Source organism: Takifugu flavidus, chromosome 21 (assembly GCF_003711565.1).
Source record: "Takifugu flavidus isolate HTHZ2018 chromosome 21, ASM371156v2, whole genome shotgun sequence".
NCBI classification, from domain to species: Eukaryota; Metazoa; Chordata; class Actinopteri; order Tetraodontiformes; family Tetraodontidae; genus Takifugu; species Takifugu flavidus.
Genome location: NC_079540.1, coordinates 7,584,020 through 7,599,640, shown reverse-complemented (window position 1 = coordinate 7,599,640; position 15,621 = coordinate 7,584,020). Strand labels below are relative to the sequence as shown.

Here is a 15,621-nt window from a genome sequence, read left to right as displayed (position 1 = left end):
GATCACACACCTTCGCTGGGACGTTGTTTGGATAAACGTCTAAAACGTCACATTTGCTCCTGTTTGGAGCTGCAGTTTTGCGTTGATGACACAAACCTTCTTTTCAGAGCTGCATTAGGATCTTGCATTGATGACAGGAGAGGGCGACCACGGAGCAACGGCGTCTCCGGCTCAGCCAGAGGTGATCAGTGGGGTCAGTGATGACCGACCACTGTGTGAAAATGGCCTCTCATGCTCCCTCAACCGCTCTATTCAAGCACGGTGGATCCTGGCACCTTGGAATTGGCCTGTGCCATCGGAGAGGGAAAAACATTCCAACGATGGCGTAAAGCAGGGGTCGGCAACCCAAAATGTTGAAAGAGCCATTGGACCAAAAAAACAAGAAACATCTGTCTGGAGCCGCAAAAAATGAAAAGCCTTATATAGGGCGTATAGTGAAGTGTCTATATTCGCTGTATTAGCCTACTTCCCAAATGGTAATTAGGCCACAAATACATAATGAGCATTGATGATTGGAGCTACACCGGTCCAATGAAATAATGGCCTACAGGTGTCTTTTGAAAAGTTTTACTCCCAACTCTCCGTCCTCCGCACACGCCTCTTGGACCGTGCAGATTTATTATTTTAAGGCAGTGTATACTTTCTTTAAACTATGCTGGCGCTCTGTTACTGCACTGCCTCACCCACAACGCCACGGGTGCGACCTCTGAACCCTACCTATCGACCTATCAAAGGAAACATACATAAAGAACCATACATTTTTAAGCCATTTCAACAATAACGAATTGAGAAATTAAATGAAATTATGACCATTTTAAAAATGTAAAATGAATATTGTCTGAATTTTTCAATTAACAGAGATAGTCAGATAGTTCCAATGATGAAATGCTTATTTTCCCTGCAGCATCCTGGAGAGGATGACGCCCACCTGACCACTCTGCTGTACGGTGGTGCTTTAAGTTTAACTTCCATTATAATGAGATGTTGAAATTAAATATTTATTATACACATTTTTACAGCACTGGAAAACTTTAAGAATGTTTGTCACGTTTTCTCCTACAGAAATTATATTAAAGTAATTTCCATTTTCATATTTTTGAAAAAGCTCCAGGGAGCCACTAGGGCGGCGCCAAAGAGCCGCATGCGGCTCTAGAGCCGCGGGTTGCCGACCCCTGGAGTAAAGAGATCATTCAGTAGTTCGTTGTCTGACCTAAGATAAACTAGATCCAACAGCATGTACGTGAGCACAAGGCACATGCTGCTGCATCCCCGCGTTCACCTCTGCGATGTCTCGGGAGTCAACGGTGGACGGGCCTGGACAGAAGACATCTGCATGGTGACTGGAGCGTCTGTCTAAAGGCTGAAGCCCTTTTTGACTGACAGTAATGAACCAAGGTCAGCTCAGTCCCTTCAAGTCCAGACAAGCTGACAGATTACTGGCTTGAAAAAGAACGGAGGGCAAAATTTACCCTTAATTCTGTCGAGGCTAAAAATGAGCGTCCGGTCTTTGGAACGCCGGTCGCCACAGGTGAGTCGCATTAATCAACATGAACATTAAGAATGTTGGATTAAATCTGCACCGAGCAAGTAAAAGCTCCGCGTCATACGTGTTCATGTCTGCAGGAGCAGAGCAGCCCCGGGGGAAAGGAAATGACCCGGAACGGATGCTACCCGAGCTTGTGAGCGAGCTCGTTCAGAAGACGGCCGAGTTTCCTGCTTTTGTAGAGGCCCAACGGGGGGACGGGACCCCCTGACTTCAGAGAATAATGAACTTTCTTATGAGTAGAAATGTCAGGGTGACATACTTCAATTGTTTAAAACAAGAGTTCGTTCTACCTTTTTGGAAGTGTACTTTTGTTTGTTCCTGACGTTCCGAGGTTTGTGGCCCAGCAGTTCTCGATTCTCCAGCTTCTTGACCTTGTAGATCCGGACCAGCCAGTGCTCCGAGGTGAACGCCTCCTCCAGGTGCTTGAACTTGATGTCCTTGTTGCCGATTTCAGCGTTGCGTGTCCGATCAAAGCCGGGAGGCGTCCTGAAATCCAGCTGTGGACACAAATTAGGTCCTTGTTGGGCATCGGAGCGAGCAGCTGTGTTCTGTGCTTCAAATGTCACGTTTGGAAAGTTCCTCTTTGCATTTTGGAGATGCTGCATTTCCCGAGGGCAGAGCCGGCGTCTCCGGGACGCTGCACAGTCGTCTGCTGATAACGCAACCTGTCCTATTTTAAGTCGGTTTTCCTGTTTCCGCGCGAACATGTAGCGTGATGCTAGCTTCATTCCACTCATCGTTTCCTGTCTCTCCACCTCCTCCTGCCTCACACCCTCACCCGTCTACTGATGTCTCGATTCTCCCGCGTTAGCTGGGATGAATCTCCACTAATGATGAATTTAGATGGACACGAGATCATGAGCTGGAGTGCCCCTCCCCCTCCCCCCCCCCCCCCCCTCCCCCCAGCTCCTCTGGCGATGGTGCTTTTCCCATTGGGATCCGATCTGCCACGGAGCTGGAACACATTCATATCTAATGCAGACCCTCTCTGAGCGCTGACCTCTCACCTTCAGGACATAAATGATGTACAACGTGTGGTGAATGGAACCAGCAGGTGCTTTAGCTCCTCACCTGCATTTCACCAAATCGATAATAGGACATCTTGTACATGAGACAGTTGAGCAGAGTGGGAGAGCCGGCCTTGTCCACCCGGAACTCCCCCTGAGGGGTGAAGTAGTCGCTCTCCTGGAAACACATGAAGCCACGTCAGCACAAATGAGAGCAGGGTCACAGCAGGGGTCACAGCAGGGGTCACAGCAGGGGTGGCAGCTCACGCACAATCACACCCTCACTCCTTCCTTCCCTCCCTCCCTCCCTCCCTCCCTCCCTCCCTCCTTCCCTCTAGTTTATCTGTATTCACAGAAAAATCCAGACAGGTCCAGAATCCCTGTTACTGAAGTGGTTCTGACCCAAATACAGACGGATGCTGGGGAGGAGACATGAAAGAAGTGACTGATGATGTATATTGATTAGTCGGAGCACTTCCTCGGTCTGTCTGTTCGTCGGAGCAGCTCGATCGACACTTCCTGCCGTACAGTTTAAAGATTGAATTAATGCCGGAACAGGTGGCAGTTTCCTCCCATTCGATTTCCTGGATGCATGAAAATATCACAGTGCAGTTGCAGAATTTAATAAGTTGAAAAAAAGGACAGATGGAAAGAAACTAATGACATTTTCTGTTTGTGTAGTTTGTGTGTAGCAGTTAACTTAAGTGTGCTTGGTTGTGTCACATCTTAATGAACCAAGTTGCTGTAAAGAGCAGGTTAAAAAGGATTTGAATAAAACTCGTAGCCTTCATCTGCTGAGTGAAAATAAGCACAAGGATGCAAACGAGCACTGAATGACGATGAAAGAGCAGCAGAATCCAAGAGAGGAAATGAGAAGGAAGGAAAAGGAGGCTGAATGGAGGCTTGTTCCAGTGTTCTCAGATGAGAAGAGATAGAAGAACCACTAATATTTGTGTGTGTGACACTCACCCGGATATCTTTGGGGTGTTCTCCCTCTGCTATCCTCACCATCCACAGAAACTTGTTAATGTCGTCTCCAGAGTAGCCGATCACCCCCCCAAAGATGATCAGAACATAGTCCACGTCCAGTGACCTCATGATGCTGTAGGCTGCACTCTCGTTGGAAGACATGGCTTTCCCCACCTGGAAGCAGCACGAGAGGCCGGGTAACTAAGCAGCTCCTCTTGGTAACAACAGGAACCATGAAAACACCGGAACAATTGGGGAGAAAATTTTTGATTTTTATGCTGATTCCAAAAGTGTGTTTGTTTCTAGCAGCTCCAGTTTCCCCTCCAGACCTGCCCGCTGACCACGACTGGACTCCTCTCCAGCTACGGGACAACTGGTTGGTGCCGTCCCAGTTGAGCCAACAGGTCAGTGCTGGCAGTACCCTGGAGGGGTCCGTGGAACTAGAGGAGGTCTGTGGAACTAGAGGGGGTCCGTGGAACTAGAGGGGTCCGTGGAACTAGAGGGGGTCCGTGGAACTAGAGGGGTCCATGGAACTAGAGGGGGTCCGTGGAACTAGAAGGGGTCCGTGGAACTAGAGGGGTCCATGGAACTAGAGGGGTCCATGGAACTAGAAGGGGTCCGTGGAACTAGAGGGGGTCTGTGGAACTAGAGGGGTCCGTGGAACTAGAGGGGTCCATGGAACTAGAGGGGGTCCGTGGAACTAGAGGGGGTCCGTGGAACTAGAGGGGTCCATGGAACTAGAGGGGTCCGTGGAACTAGAGGGGTCCGTGGGGGTCATTGGGTTCAGCTGTCAGACCTAACTCAATAGTGTTCCCCAGTGAAATCAGCCAGCGTGCACCAACATTAGTTTCTGTGAGCAACAAATCCAAAATGAAATAAAAAAGAAGGTCACCAGCAGCCTCGGGCTCACCAGGGCTATATGACTGTTGTTCCACGTGTTATTATCCACCAGCGTGGTCCTGTTGGCCATTCCTGCTATCTGGTACCCGTAGTCCCACCACGACATGACGCGCGCGTGCTCGTCTGTGTTCTGCCTCAACCAATAGTAGGCCTCCCTGAAATCATCCAGGATGTTGCGTGTCCTGGGAAGGAAGAATAAGGTTGACAGGCAAAGAACCATGAAGCCAACTTATCAATATTTCAGTGACGACGATGAATCAGAAGAGCAACAAGGGCTAAAAATAGAGCAGCCGTGCAGGAGAAGCTCGGGAATTTAGAAACCACCCCCAAAACAAGCCCTCCTTAAATTTACCTTAAGGAATGGAAGCAGACACACAGAGGCCAGTTACCTGAAGGTGGGACAGTCACATTGTGTGTGTGTGTGCGTGTGTGTGTGTGTGTGTGAGAGAGAGAGAGAGGGACAGCTGCTCGGCTCCCTGTAGCATGACTAAAGCATTGTTGGAGAAGTGCTGACTCATTAATAAATGTATGAGAGGAGCATTTAGTCGCAGCTTCTCCTACTTCCTGTCTGCTGAGCTGGAAGCCTCTTAAATGATTATTTCAGCTTTGACCGCATTCAGAGATGATCCACCGATCTTTCGGTGACCTACAATCTCCAGGTGGAGGCATCAGTTTTAGCTGCACGTGTCAATATTTCTGCTAATTTGTATGAAATGTGCACGCTCCTGCATACGCGCGTGCTCCTTCGAGTGTTGTTCTGAATAAAGCGCACGTACCCGTCGTGATTGTAGGAGGCGAGCACCACGCTGGGGCTGGAGTAGGCGTTGCTGGTCACCCACGTGCAGTGCACAGCAAACATCATCAGCAGCATCAACATGAGCATGGTGACGATGGATTTGATGTTGGGGCCTAAACCCTCCTCAGCCTTCTCCTTCTCTGACACGTGCTTGCGCACCTTTCCAGCCTGCAGGGGGCGACAAACACTTCAGTGATTGATGAGCAGAGACTGCTGTGACTCCACAGATGAATTATTGAGTGGAATTAATTATTGAACGAACTAAACGAGCCAAATATCAGCAGGCATCCTCGGTTTTCCGATACCATGTCATCAGTTGACATTATTTACTCGAGCGTTTTCCGTGATGTGCAGTTACAGAAGGGTAATAATGGTGATGTGACCTGAAGGGTGCAGAAAGAGCCGAAAGGAGGGTGACAGGTCACCGCCTTCTGAAAGGCTTTAAGCAAATAAGGGCTCATTTTACATCTCTCCTGTAAACACTGTTTTTTTAAACCAAAAACTCAATTATAAATTTGGGTTCATCCATATTTAAGACTTATTTAAATTATTTAATATTTAAGCTTACTTTTATGCCAGCAACATGGAGACGGAGCTGAAACCTACTACTTTGATAACCAGAACTTTTATATTGCTGTAGCAGAATTCAGAAAATGACCTCGCATACAATCAGTCTGACAAATCTGTAAATGAATTTCTGCTGTTATTTCAGAACTTTTCCATGACAACGAGTTGATACGAGAGCAACCGCCAACATCAATCTGGTAGAAATGTAAAAACCTAATAAAAGGGAGACGAGCTAAAATAATGACAAGCAGCCAAAGCTGAATCAGAGCTGAATCCCACAAACTGAAAAACACTGAAATGGCAACAAAACCTCCTCTGCAAAAAGCTGCTGCAGAGACGTGAATCAACAAGGAAAAACAAACACGCCTTTGCTTCTCCGAGTGTTGAGGCTTTATGCTCAGATGCATAAATGTAAAGCAGGCCAATGCAAGCAGTCAAGAGCTTTTTATGTCGGTCAAAATTGCAATCATCAGCATGCCCCGACCTTGTCGTAAAGATTCCCAGAATTCCTCTTGTCGTCCTCATCGCTGCTGTCTTCGGCGGGTGGCTTCTCTCTCTTGGTGTCGTCTCCCATGTAATGCTCAAACACGCTGGAGAAGGCCACAGCAGACAGCATGCAGACCACGGGAGTCAGGGTCAGCATCAGGCGCACCATCACGCCGGCAAAATACACCGCACTGATGGCGTACAGGGCCACTGGAGGGTGGAGAGCAGAGGGCGCGGGTGTGAGTGTGCATGTGCCACGAGGAGGCAGCCGCACGCAGAGTGACGCAGGAATAAACATTTAACAGAAGAACCTTTCCTAACCTGCTCTGCTCTCCTGAACAAACACGCTCCGAGAAAAATGGCTGCTTAATGTCCTTGAAGTGCTGACCTGGTTCAACAGGTGCACGGCTAATCAATAGCTGTAATAGGATGATTAACGGTGAAAGAAACAGGCTGATGAGGGACTCCTCAAAGGTTCCCTGCCCTTGATCCCGGCTGCGCTGCCCTCGAGACACGTGCAGGCAGAAAGGTTCCTTTCATGAGTTTCCATTTGTGACACATCTGCAGATGATGCCACGGAGCTTCAGACCAGGTGGGTCTACAGGAGCATTTGGGAGCAGGCTGGATGTCACCAAGGTGTGATGAAAGAAAGGTAACGAGCCGTCACCGTTTCAACCTCACGAGCAGCTCCGCGTGTACAAGGCATCGCTGCACGTGTGCCGTTTAAATGAATCCTGTTTTAATCACTGGCATCATTTAGGAATTACCACAATCAGTCTAATGGAATCCTTGTGCACCTTTATTAGCAGAGAACGCCGTGAGGAATGAGAAAACCTCTTTAATTCAGATGAGGTTTTAGATTGAAACTCAACAGGACAATAAATCCACACAGAAAACCTCCCCCGAAAACTCAAACCGAGCAAATTTCAGAGGAATGATAAAAAAATCTTCCTACCAAACACACGCTCGTCATTGATATTCTTGATACAGAACCAGAGGCCTGCTGGGAACGTGCACACCAGGATATGAAGGTCAAAAAAGAAGGAAACCCATGTTGTGGGCTGGTGCTCCGACACCGATGCTATAATTGGGATGTGGATTTTGGCATAGCTGCGAGAGGAGAGGAGCAAAGACAAAGAGATGGAAGAGAGAAACAGCGAGATGCTATTCATGTTGGGAATTGTGCCCTGGGAATGTTCAAACAAATTATACAAAAGATCTCCCTGATTAACTCCTGAAATATGAGGGAAGATGATTGTTTTACCATCTAGCATGCTAATCCTTAGGTATGAACACATTTACCATTTGTGTGGAGTAACGTTCTCCAGAGTTTTTCTGATGCTCCCTCTGCATCCATTAACGGCTTTTATACAGCCACCTCTAAAAGCTTTGGATTACATTTGGAGAATATTGTATTTCATAATTACGTTTGGGCAAAAAAAAAAAACCCACAGCACATTAAAGAATTAGTATCAGCCTCTAGAGTTGGACAATTTGCTCCTGTAATCAGATGGAGGGAAGGATTGTTCCTGAACGATGAATTACCACACATACGGAGCATCAACATATGGCGCTTTTACAGGTCAGACATTGTGTTGCTGTGAATTCATGCTAACATGCACAATGCTGCGTGTCAGCAACGGTGAAGGTCAACGCCACTTACCCAGTGTCCCAGAGAGAGTAGAAGCGACCACTCCACGGAGCGATGTATCCTGGAGGCAGGAAAGACGATCAATAACGGAATAAATGACAATTGTCTTTTAATGCTCTCCACTTCAGCCTTTGAGAGGCAACATGCCGGCGGAAGACTGTTGAATAGAGATTGTGTTAATCGGGCAAAAATACTGCCAGTAGATTATTCTGCCTTTCACTTTATTTATTGTGGACCGCCCTGAATGAGTCGCCAGCAGGGCCATGTGGACGCCCTGGGGGTTCTGTTCTGGAGCTCTGGAGGTCTCCTGGTACCTCCCCCTGCTACCAGGACACACGTTTTCCAGCCAGAATATACTAACTTTGTATCCAAAAGCCCCTGGCTCCAAAGGGATTCAAAACCAGGACTCTTTTTTTTAAAACAATGCTGTAAAAGTTCTGTAGAATTGTAAGTCAAGAACCAAGTTTAAATGCTGTTCAAAACATCCTGAGGGAGTGTATCAGTACTAAAAATATTCATTGTCATCAATATTCTATTAATGGCGTTCTACAACTGGAATTGACTCGTTTACAAGAATGAATAAAACCATTTATTCTGTAAATGAGAACACGTGCAGCAGATCATGCAAACCTACAAATGCCTGGAGGCTTTTGCAGCATCTCATTAATGAAAAGAAGGTGAAATCCAGTAAAACCATAAGCTCCACAATCGAGGCTCGCGTGCCGTCTGCACCAGCGGGGAGCAGCACCCAGTCTGCCGGTGCCCTTGAGAAGATGCACACGTGCACATGAAGATGAAAATATTCTGCCTTTTACTTTACAAGCATCGAGAAAACCAAAAATAAAAGTCCTGATCCGAAGCCAACGAGAAAAACTCCAGCAGAGATTCCAAAGTCTAAATCACTGTCGAGACAACAAATGAGTGCTGCCACGGTCACGTTAAATGTTGGAAATGTCACGTGCACATGAAATCGGTGAGGAGGGACGCTAAGAACCGAGCGTGAAAAATGGCCACCTTTAAATACGAATGCCCAGCAAGTTTGTCTTTGTTCGGAGAAGACTTCAGGATGCTAGTTGGTCCTCCAGAAGACCCATTAAATCAATGGACCGCGAGGAGGCAAAAGGCAGATGCCTGCGGGGTCGAACAGGAGAGGTGGGGGGGCAGCTAAGTTTAACCAGCTGTAGCTGAGGCTGTGCACAGCTAAAGCCAACAGGAGATCAGGGGATGCTGCCGGGCAACATCCTCCGCTAATGTTCACGTTGAATCTTATTTCCCACAGTTACGGTAGCAGATCGTTATTTTAGAGGAAACGAGCGCCACTGCATTCAATGCAAAGAGGGATTCTGCCACACACTTTAAGGAATATTGTCGGGACACATGGTCACCGTGACTGGGGACGGGACAAAATGAGCACACGGTGAAAAAATAGAACACGACTCATTTGTTGAGAGACGGCAGCAGTGGGAGTCCCTCCCCAGGAGTGAGCGTACCTGTGTAGGTGAGATAAATCACAGTGAGGAAGACCACGCCTGCCGCCAGAGAGACCCCGAGGAAGAAGAGCGTCTGGAACTCCTGTCTGGTCAGCCGGTCCTTCAGGTACTGCAGGAAGGCGTAGGCTTGCAGAAGTGCAAACACACCTGAGACGGAAGACAAGGCGTGAGGAGACACGTCAAAGGGAAGTGAACACTTGGAGGAGGCCCTGATTTATGCAGACAGCTCCGGGGCACGAAGCGGATTTGTGGTTATGCGGCAGCATCTCCAGCGTGGCTGAGGTCCGGAGGAGGCGGCTCAGCCCGGCGCCACTGGCTGGCCGTACACACGGGGAACCCAAACACTGCTAACGACCATTCTAACCTCGGGACAATGCCTTGGCTCTGTTGATTTTGGCATTTCGCTCCTTCTTTGCTCTTTTGGCCCATTATATGGTGCTGTCACATTCTTTGGTGGGTTTCAGAACCTAATGGATTCCCTTTCGCCTGACGGGACCTTGACGCAGCTCGTGAAATACCAGGAGAGTCTCACCTATTTCCAAGGTTAAGCCCTTGCCTGTTAAGCCCTTGCCTGTCTCCTGGAGAGCTGCCATGGTGCTAACATGCTTGTCACTCCTGCTGCGTTGCCTGGCAGCCTGAGGGGCCGACATCTCGGGGGTACGGCCACAGCTCCGTCACACTCCTATCTCCCTGAACACTACCGCCAGATGTTCTGTGCAGCTGTCACGGTGGAAACAACCTTCTCAGACTGATAGAAAAGGGGAGTCGAAAAGTGGATCTTTTGGGTGGGGATAGTGCAAACTACCGCTGTGTGTATCCTTGTCTGCTAGCAGACGCGAGGGAAGGAAGCCCGTTAATGTCCGCCGGCCTGAATCCTCCACAACGGACGGCAGTTTTTTATTCAGTCAAGAGTGAGTTTGATCCTTAGCTGGACTTAAATGGACTGGGATCGTTTACATTCCCAAACAGAAAACACCTATTTATTGATGGATGGATGGATGGATGGATGGATGGATGGATGGATGGGGGATAGGTGGATGGATGGATGGATGGATGGGTGGGTGGATGGATGGATGGATGGATGGGTGGGTGGATGGATGGATGGATGGGGGATAGGTGGATGGATGGATGGATGGATGGATGGATGGATGGTGGATGGATGGAGGGATGGAGGGAGGGAGGGATGGATGGATGGATGGATGGGTGGGTGGATGGATGATGGATGGATGGATGGATGGATGGGTGGATGGATGGGTGGGGGGATAGGTGGATGGATGGATGGATGGATGGATGGGTGGTTCTACAAACGTACGGAGCGGCACCTTCAAGTTAAATGTACTAAGAAAAGGTTTTCAGACCCACTTAAAATCCATTCCACACACACACACACACACGCACACACACACACACACACCCCAGTAGTATTTTCTTTGGTTTAATAACACTAACAAAACTAACACATCACTTCTTAACAGTGTCGCCATCAAAGCCAACAAATGACAAGCGATTGTGTTAAAAGTCAAGGTTAAATAAATGTGCCGTCGCCTCGTCAAATGAATATTTAGTCGGCAGTAAAACTCTAATCCCGTCTGAGATTGTTTTTGCACCACTGCCGAACAGACTGACAGATTGTGAGCAGGACTGTCGAACAGAAGAACTATTAACGAACGGTGATGTGACATTTAGCAGATTTTCAGCCAATTCTAAAACCACAGTGCTTCATAATTACACGCGACAAATTTAACTTCATCCAATAATTGCAGCTTCAGTTTTTGGTTACCGCACTGGTTCAAAATCATGAGTCACATTAGGCTAATTGGAATCAACTGTTTGAAAAGGTTTTCTACTTTAATGCATTAATTATCTGCCTTTGGCTTCAGTAAGAAACTGGTTTTGCTGCTGCTGTTCTGCCTGGAGCACATCACATGCACATCACATGCAAATCACATGCACATCACAGGAAGCTGTCAAATCAGGTCTCCATGGCTAGTTTAAAATGGAAACGTCCTTCGCCACAGCAGCCACACTCTGACGTCACCGGCTGGACTCACCGGCAGCAGCCATGTGCTCGCTGGTCCTGATTGGCTGAAAGCCGACAAATGGGATTTGCATCGACAGGACGAGTCCGACGACGTAGAACGTGCTGTAAGCTGGAGGAAGAAGAAGAAAGCAGCATGAGGAAAAAGGGCAGTTATAATCAGGCTCAACATATCCTTCAATTCTCAAGTCAGACTGGATAAACTATTGATCGTCCTGTTAAAAGCAGGTAAACTAACGTCAGTCAGTGGGAACGTGGCTCACACGTGTGTCCACAGGGGCCTGGACCGACACAGAGGAACTCGTTTGCAAATGCACCGGGCTTAATTAAGATTTCATACTCTTCCTGAAGAGTGCGGCTCATTTTGGGAATAGCTGTGAGCGCCCTCAGCGATCCCGTCTCATACATCTGCTACTGGATCAGGACAGAGAGATGAATGCTGAGGGAGCCGACAGAGGCCTCCCGTTACGGTGCTTTTCCTGGCCGGGCTGAATGGTGCGGGGAAGCAGAGGTGACCAGGATTCGGTAGAATCAAAACATCCTGTCCCTTCTGCCAGTTGAAGTTCTCTGCAGATATATTTGGCCTTTTCTCGTTTGCCACCCAAAAGTGCGCGAGGTTGGGAGGAGATTGACTTCACGGGAAGCGGCGGCGACCGAGGGGAATTTTCCTCCTCATTTAGCAGCACTTTGAAGCACAATTTCCTCAGTGAAGAACCATTGAGGGACAAGAGAGACGTGGGTCAAATGTGTGAGGAGGAGATCATTTATTTTTAAAGTGCTTAAAGGTTATGCCTCTCTGGCAGAATGAGTGCAGTGACACCTGACACGGCCGGGAATTTTCTTCACCCCTAATTAAGAACCAGCTCACAGTTTGATGATGGAGGAAGTCAGGGAAGTCAGGGGGCTGGAGGTCCTGGTCGGAATTCTCTGCCGAAGCAAACTGGGATGCTGCACGCTACAGCAAATGCAATTTCCTTCCCCAGTCCTCTGGAAAGTCCACCCCATTGGTGATGTGTAAAAGAAATCGCATCTAACATCGGCTGCTGCTTTTACTGTTAATTAACGCGTGGGCGTCTTACGGCTGTGATGAGCCGCAGGCTGACCGTTAAAAACGTGGGCATCAACGTTGCACGAGCAGGAGAAAACTATAGATGGTACGTCCAGCAGCATCACATTGTTTCTGGTGTCCTGTGTGCGTGTGTCTTACCTATGTAGACTCTCCTACTGTAGCGCTGCATTAGCAGCAACGCAAACACGTGCAGAGGAATCAGGTTGATGATGAAGACGTAACCTCCCCACGCTGACACCTGCAACAAGCACGCGCACAAGCACGTCAGCAGGATCTTTAGAGCGCTGGGTGAGCAAAGCGATGCTCAATAAACTTGTTTCTTTTCAAACTGTAAATTGAATTCAAAGTTCATTAACAAACGAGACGATTTGAAGGACTGTTTCTCTCCAGTCATTCACACAGCAGCCACCTCTTCCAAATCCGCTTAAATAAACCAAACAGGACCCAAACAGCCTCATGGATGCACAATCATACCTCACATTAGTTAGCTGATGGTTGAATATCACCACAAGCTTGATGTTATTAAATACAAGTCTTACTCAAAGTCTATAAAAACTGGGCAATCATACTTAGCATGCTAACTGTGACATGAAGCAATATCCTTAAAAGCTGCCATAAAAATGATACCTTAACTGTTCTGGCCCAAACTATCGAACAGCAGGTTGTGCTGGCAATAAAGCGAGACCACAAAAACAGGCCAATATTTCACTACAGTACATTAAAAGGCAAATGGAAACATCAAGAGCGACAGACAGATGGCAGAGGAGAGCAAGGTGAAGAAGAAGAACTTTACAGGAAAAATGCAGATTGAGAGAGTGAATAAAAGAAGAAGTTCCCAGTACAGCTGCCGATGATTTGAGAGAAGAAAAGCTGCATTCATTATACTCAGCACAGCAGAGCTGCGACTAAATGCTTGAAGAGTGAGGGGTGGGTCTTGTCAAATGATTGCTGCAATTTCTTACACCGGTCTTTAGTTTTAGCAGCTGTAACCTTAAAAAAAACAGCAGCAGCTACAGCAGCAGCAGCTACAGCAGCAGCAGCTACAGCAGCAGCTACAGCAGCAGCAGCAGCAGCAGCAGCAGCAGCAGAGAAGTGATGGACGGAGACTCCAGAAGCATTAAGACTGACTACATAGATAACATCTGAAATTCCTTCCAGCTTAAGCAGATCACTGACATCTTCAGACACGTGCTGAAGCGGCTCCTCAACAGTAAAATAGAGCCGTTTGATTCAGTCACGTTCCTTTGAGGGTCTGAGAATCGATGGGAATGTTTGCCACGGCATACGTTAATTCACAGACGCTAATCCATACGCGCCTTTGTTTCTCTGAGTAAACCAATTAAGGTCCCTTTAAAATATTGATCCTGGACTTAGACTCCCTAGTGCCCAGGAAGAACATCAACAATGATTTTCAGGTCCAGTTTTCCCTCTGGGTTCTTAATTTAGCATAAACGTGGGAGGCTATTTGCAGTAATAGTGGGATGCAACAAGAAAAAGAAATCTTATTATGGCAATTTTCAAGGCATCATAGCAGTTTTCCATTAGATTACAACCTGTTTGCCATGTAGCTTAAGAAATGGAGTGTTATTACATGTAAAGAGAGTTGGACAAAAGCAATTCTGACAACAGAAACCACCACAAAGACTGTTTCTTATGCATCATATTATAATGTAGCACACAGCTGAATGTCCTCTTCCACACACCCACGGTCTCTCAGCTGGAAATATTGGATACATTTCACCAACAATAAGAGTGCTGAATTGTAGAGTGCTAACGTACACCATGGTCAACTTGGGGTCATTTTAGAGGTCACACAAGGCTTCGCTCAACAAGGACATTTGACTGCGATTTTCTTTTGGTATTACAGAATGATTCCAAAACAACGACCTGGGGGGAATATATGTATGACCTCCAGTCGCCCCCCGTCGGGGGCTACCAGCTGAGGTCACAAAGCAGAGGCTCTCGCCATACTCTGCTTTATAGAGCAGGTTATCTGATGACCTTGAGGCCATATCCACAAGAACAGAGCATGCAGAGGGGGAGCAGAGGTATAATCTGTGCAGATATGGATGTGAGCTTTTGTACTTAGCTTTGTTATATTCTGCTTACAGTCTGTTTAAATGTCACATTAAAAAGAAATAAATCAAAAGGTGAAACAAGTTTTTGTGATTACTGATAAGGCCACTGTACCTGTGCAGCTGATGCTGGTATAACAGTGATATTATGAGTCTGCATTAGCATTTTTGCTCACATTTGAAATGGAAATTGGGTGACAGTGACTCAGGACCAGGCAGAATAATGGCTACACTAACCACAACCGCCTTTTCAGATTCTACAGGTGCCTTCACCGCCGCAGTAAAGAACATGTGTAGATTAAGAGCCGACCATAATAACTGTGATGCACTGCAGCCACGTCGCAGTTACATATGTTGGTAATTTGAGGAAACGGCGTCCATCTTGAGACACCAGAGAAAGTCTGACGAATGCAGTTTTGATTAGCAGCACGGGGCCATTTTCTCCTCCTGTACTTCTGCTGGAGGTGACTGCAGAGGTTTAGGGACTCGGAGCACTGGGATGGACAGTGCACAGCCTGGCTCAAGCCTTCAGGGATGACAGGGGGATGTGAACTAGAATGGTCCCGTTGGCTCCTGTCCCACTGTTCTGATCCGCTTCCTAATCCTGTCCTTCACTGCCGTCTCCTCTCTGAATATGCTGCAAATTCAAGAGAGTCACCTATCTGTGTGTGTTGGTGTGTGTGTTGGTGTGTGTGTTGCTGTGTGTGTTGCTGTGTGTGTTGCTGTGTGCGCTCTACAAGAGTCACGTTTGGCTCAGCCCCACAGGAAAACTCTGCTACGAATATACGCTGATTAAATGCACAGCAGAAGGCGGCGGAGCGTGTAAAAATATGGACGTAGCGTCGCTGTGTCTGTTGGGAAAGACACACACTGACTTTGTTTATCATTCCTAGCAAATGTAACTGCACGGATAGGTGGGTGAACATTACATCACGGGGGGGGAGAAAGTCGCTGAGGAAGACACAAAGTAATAAAAGTCTTGATCTGGATTGTGACAGCGCAGCTATTCTTCACACACAGTTTCCCT

General features: G+C 47.4%; 1 protein-coding gene across 1 annotated transcript in view; it reads right to left on the bottom strand.

Moving 5' to 3' along the window:
* The window catches only part of LOC130518502 (dolichyl-diphosphooligosaccharide--protein glycosyltransferase subunit STT3B), a 41,832-nt gene that overhangs the window by 2,142 nt on the left and 24,069 nt on the right, over window positions 1-15,621 (bottom strand). Inside the window, exons 5-15 of the mRNA XM_057021120.1 lie at window positions 12,658-12,757; window positions 11,464-11,562; window positions 9,413-9,559; window positions 7,935-7,983; window positions 7,227-7,381; window positions 6,270-6,481; window positions 5,199-5,386; window positions 4,433-4,604; window positions 3,523-3,696; window positions 2,618-2,731; window positions 1,837-2,043 (exon numbers count right to left, since the gene is read on the bottom strand). Coding sequence (XP_056877100.1) covers window positions 1,837-2,043; window positions 2,618-2,731; window positions 3,523-3,696; window positions 4,433-4,604; window positions 5,199-5,386; window positions 6,270-6,481; window positions 7,227-7,381; window positions 7,935-7,983; window positions 9,413-9,559; window positions 11,464-11,562; window positions 12,658-12,757 — 1,617 coding nt within the window. The remainder of the gene's footprint in view (window positions 1-1,836; window positions 2,044-2,617; window positions 2,732-3,522; window positions 3,697-4,432; window positions 4,605-5,198; window positions 5,387-6,269; window positions 6,482-7,226; window positions 7,382-7,934; window positions 7,984-9,412; window positions 9,560-11,463; window positions 11,563-12,657; window positions 12,758-15,621) is intronic.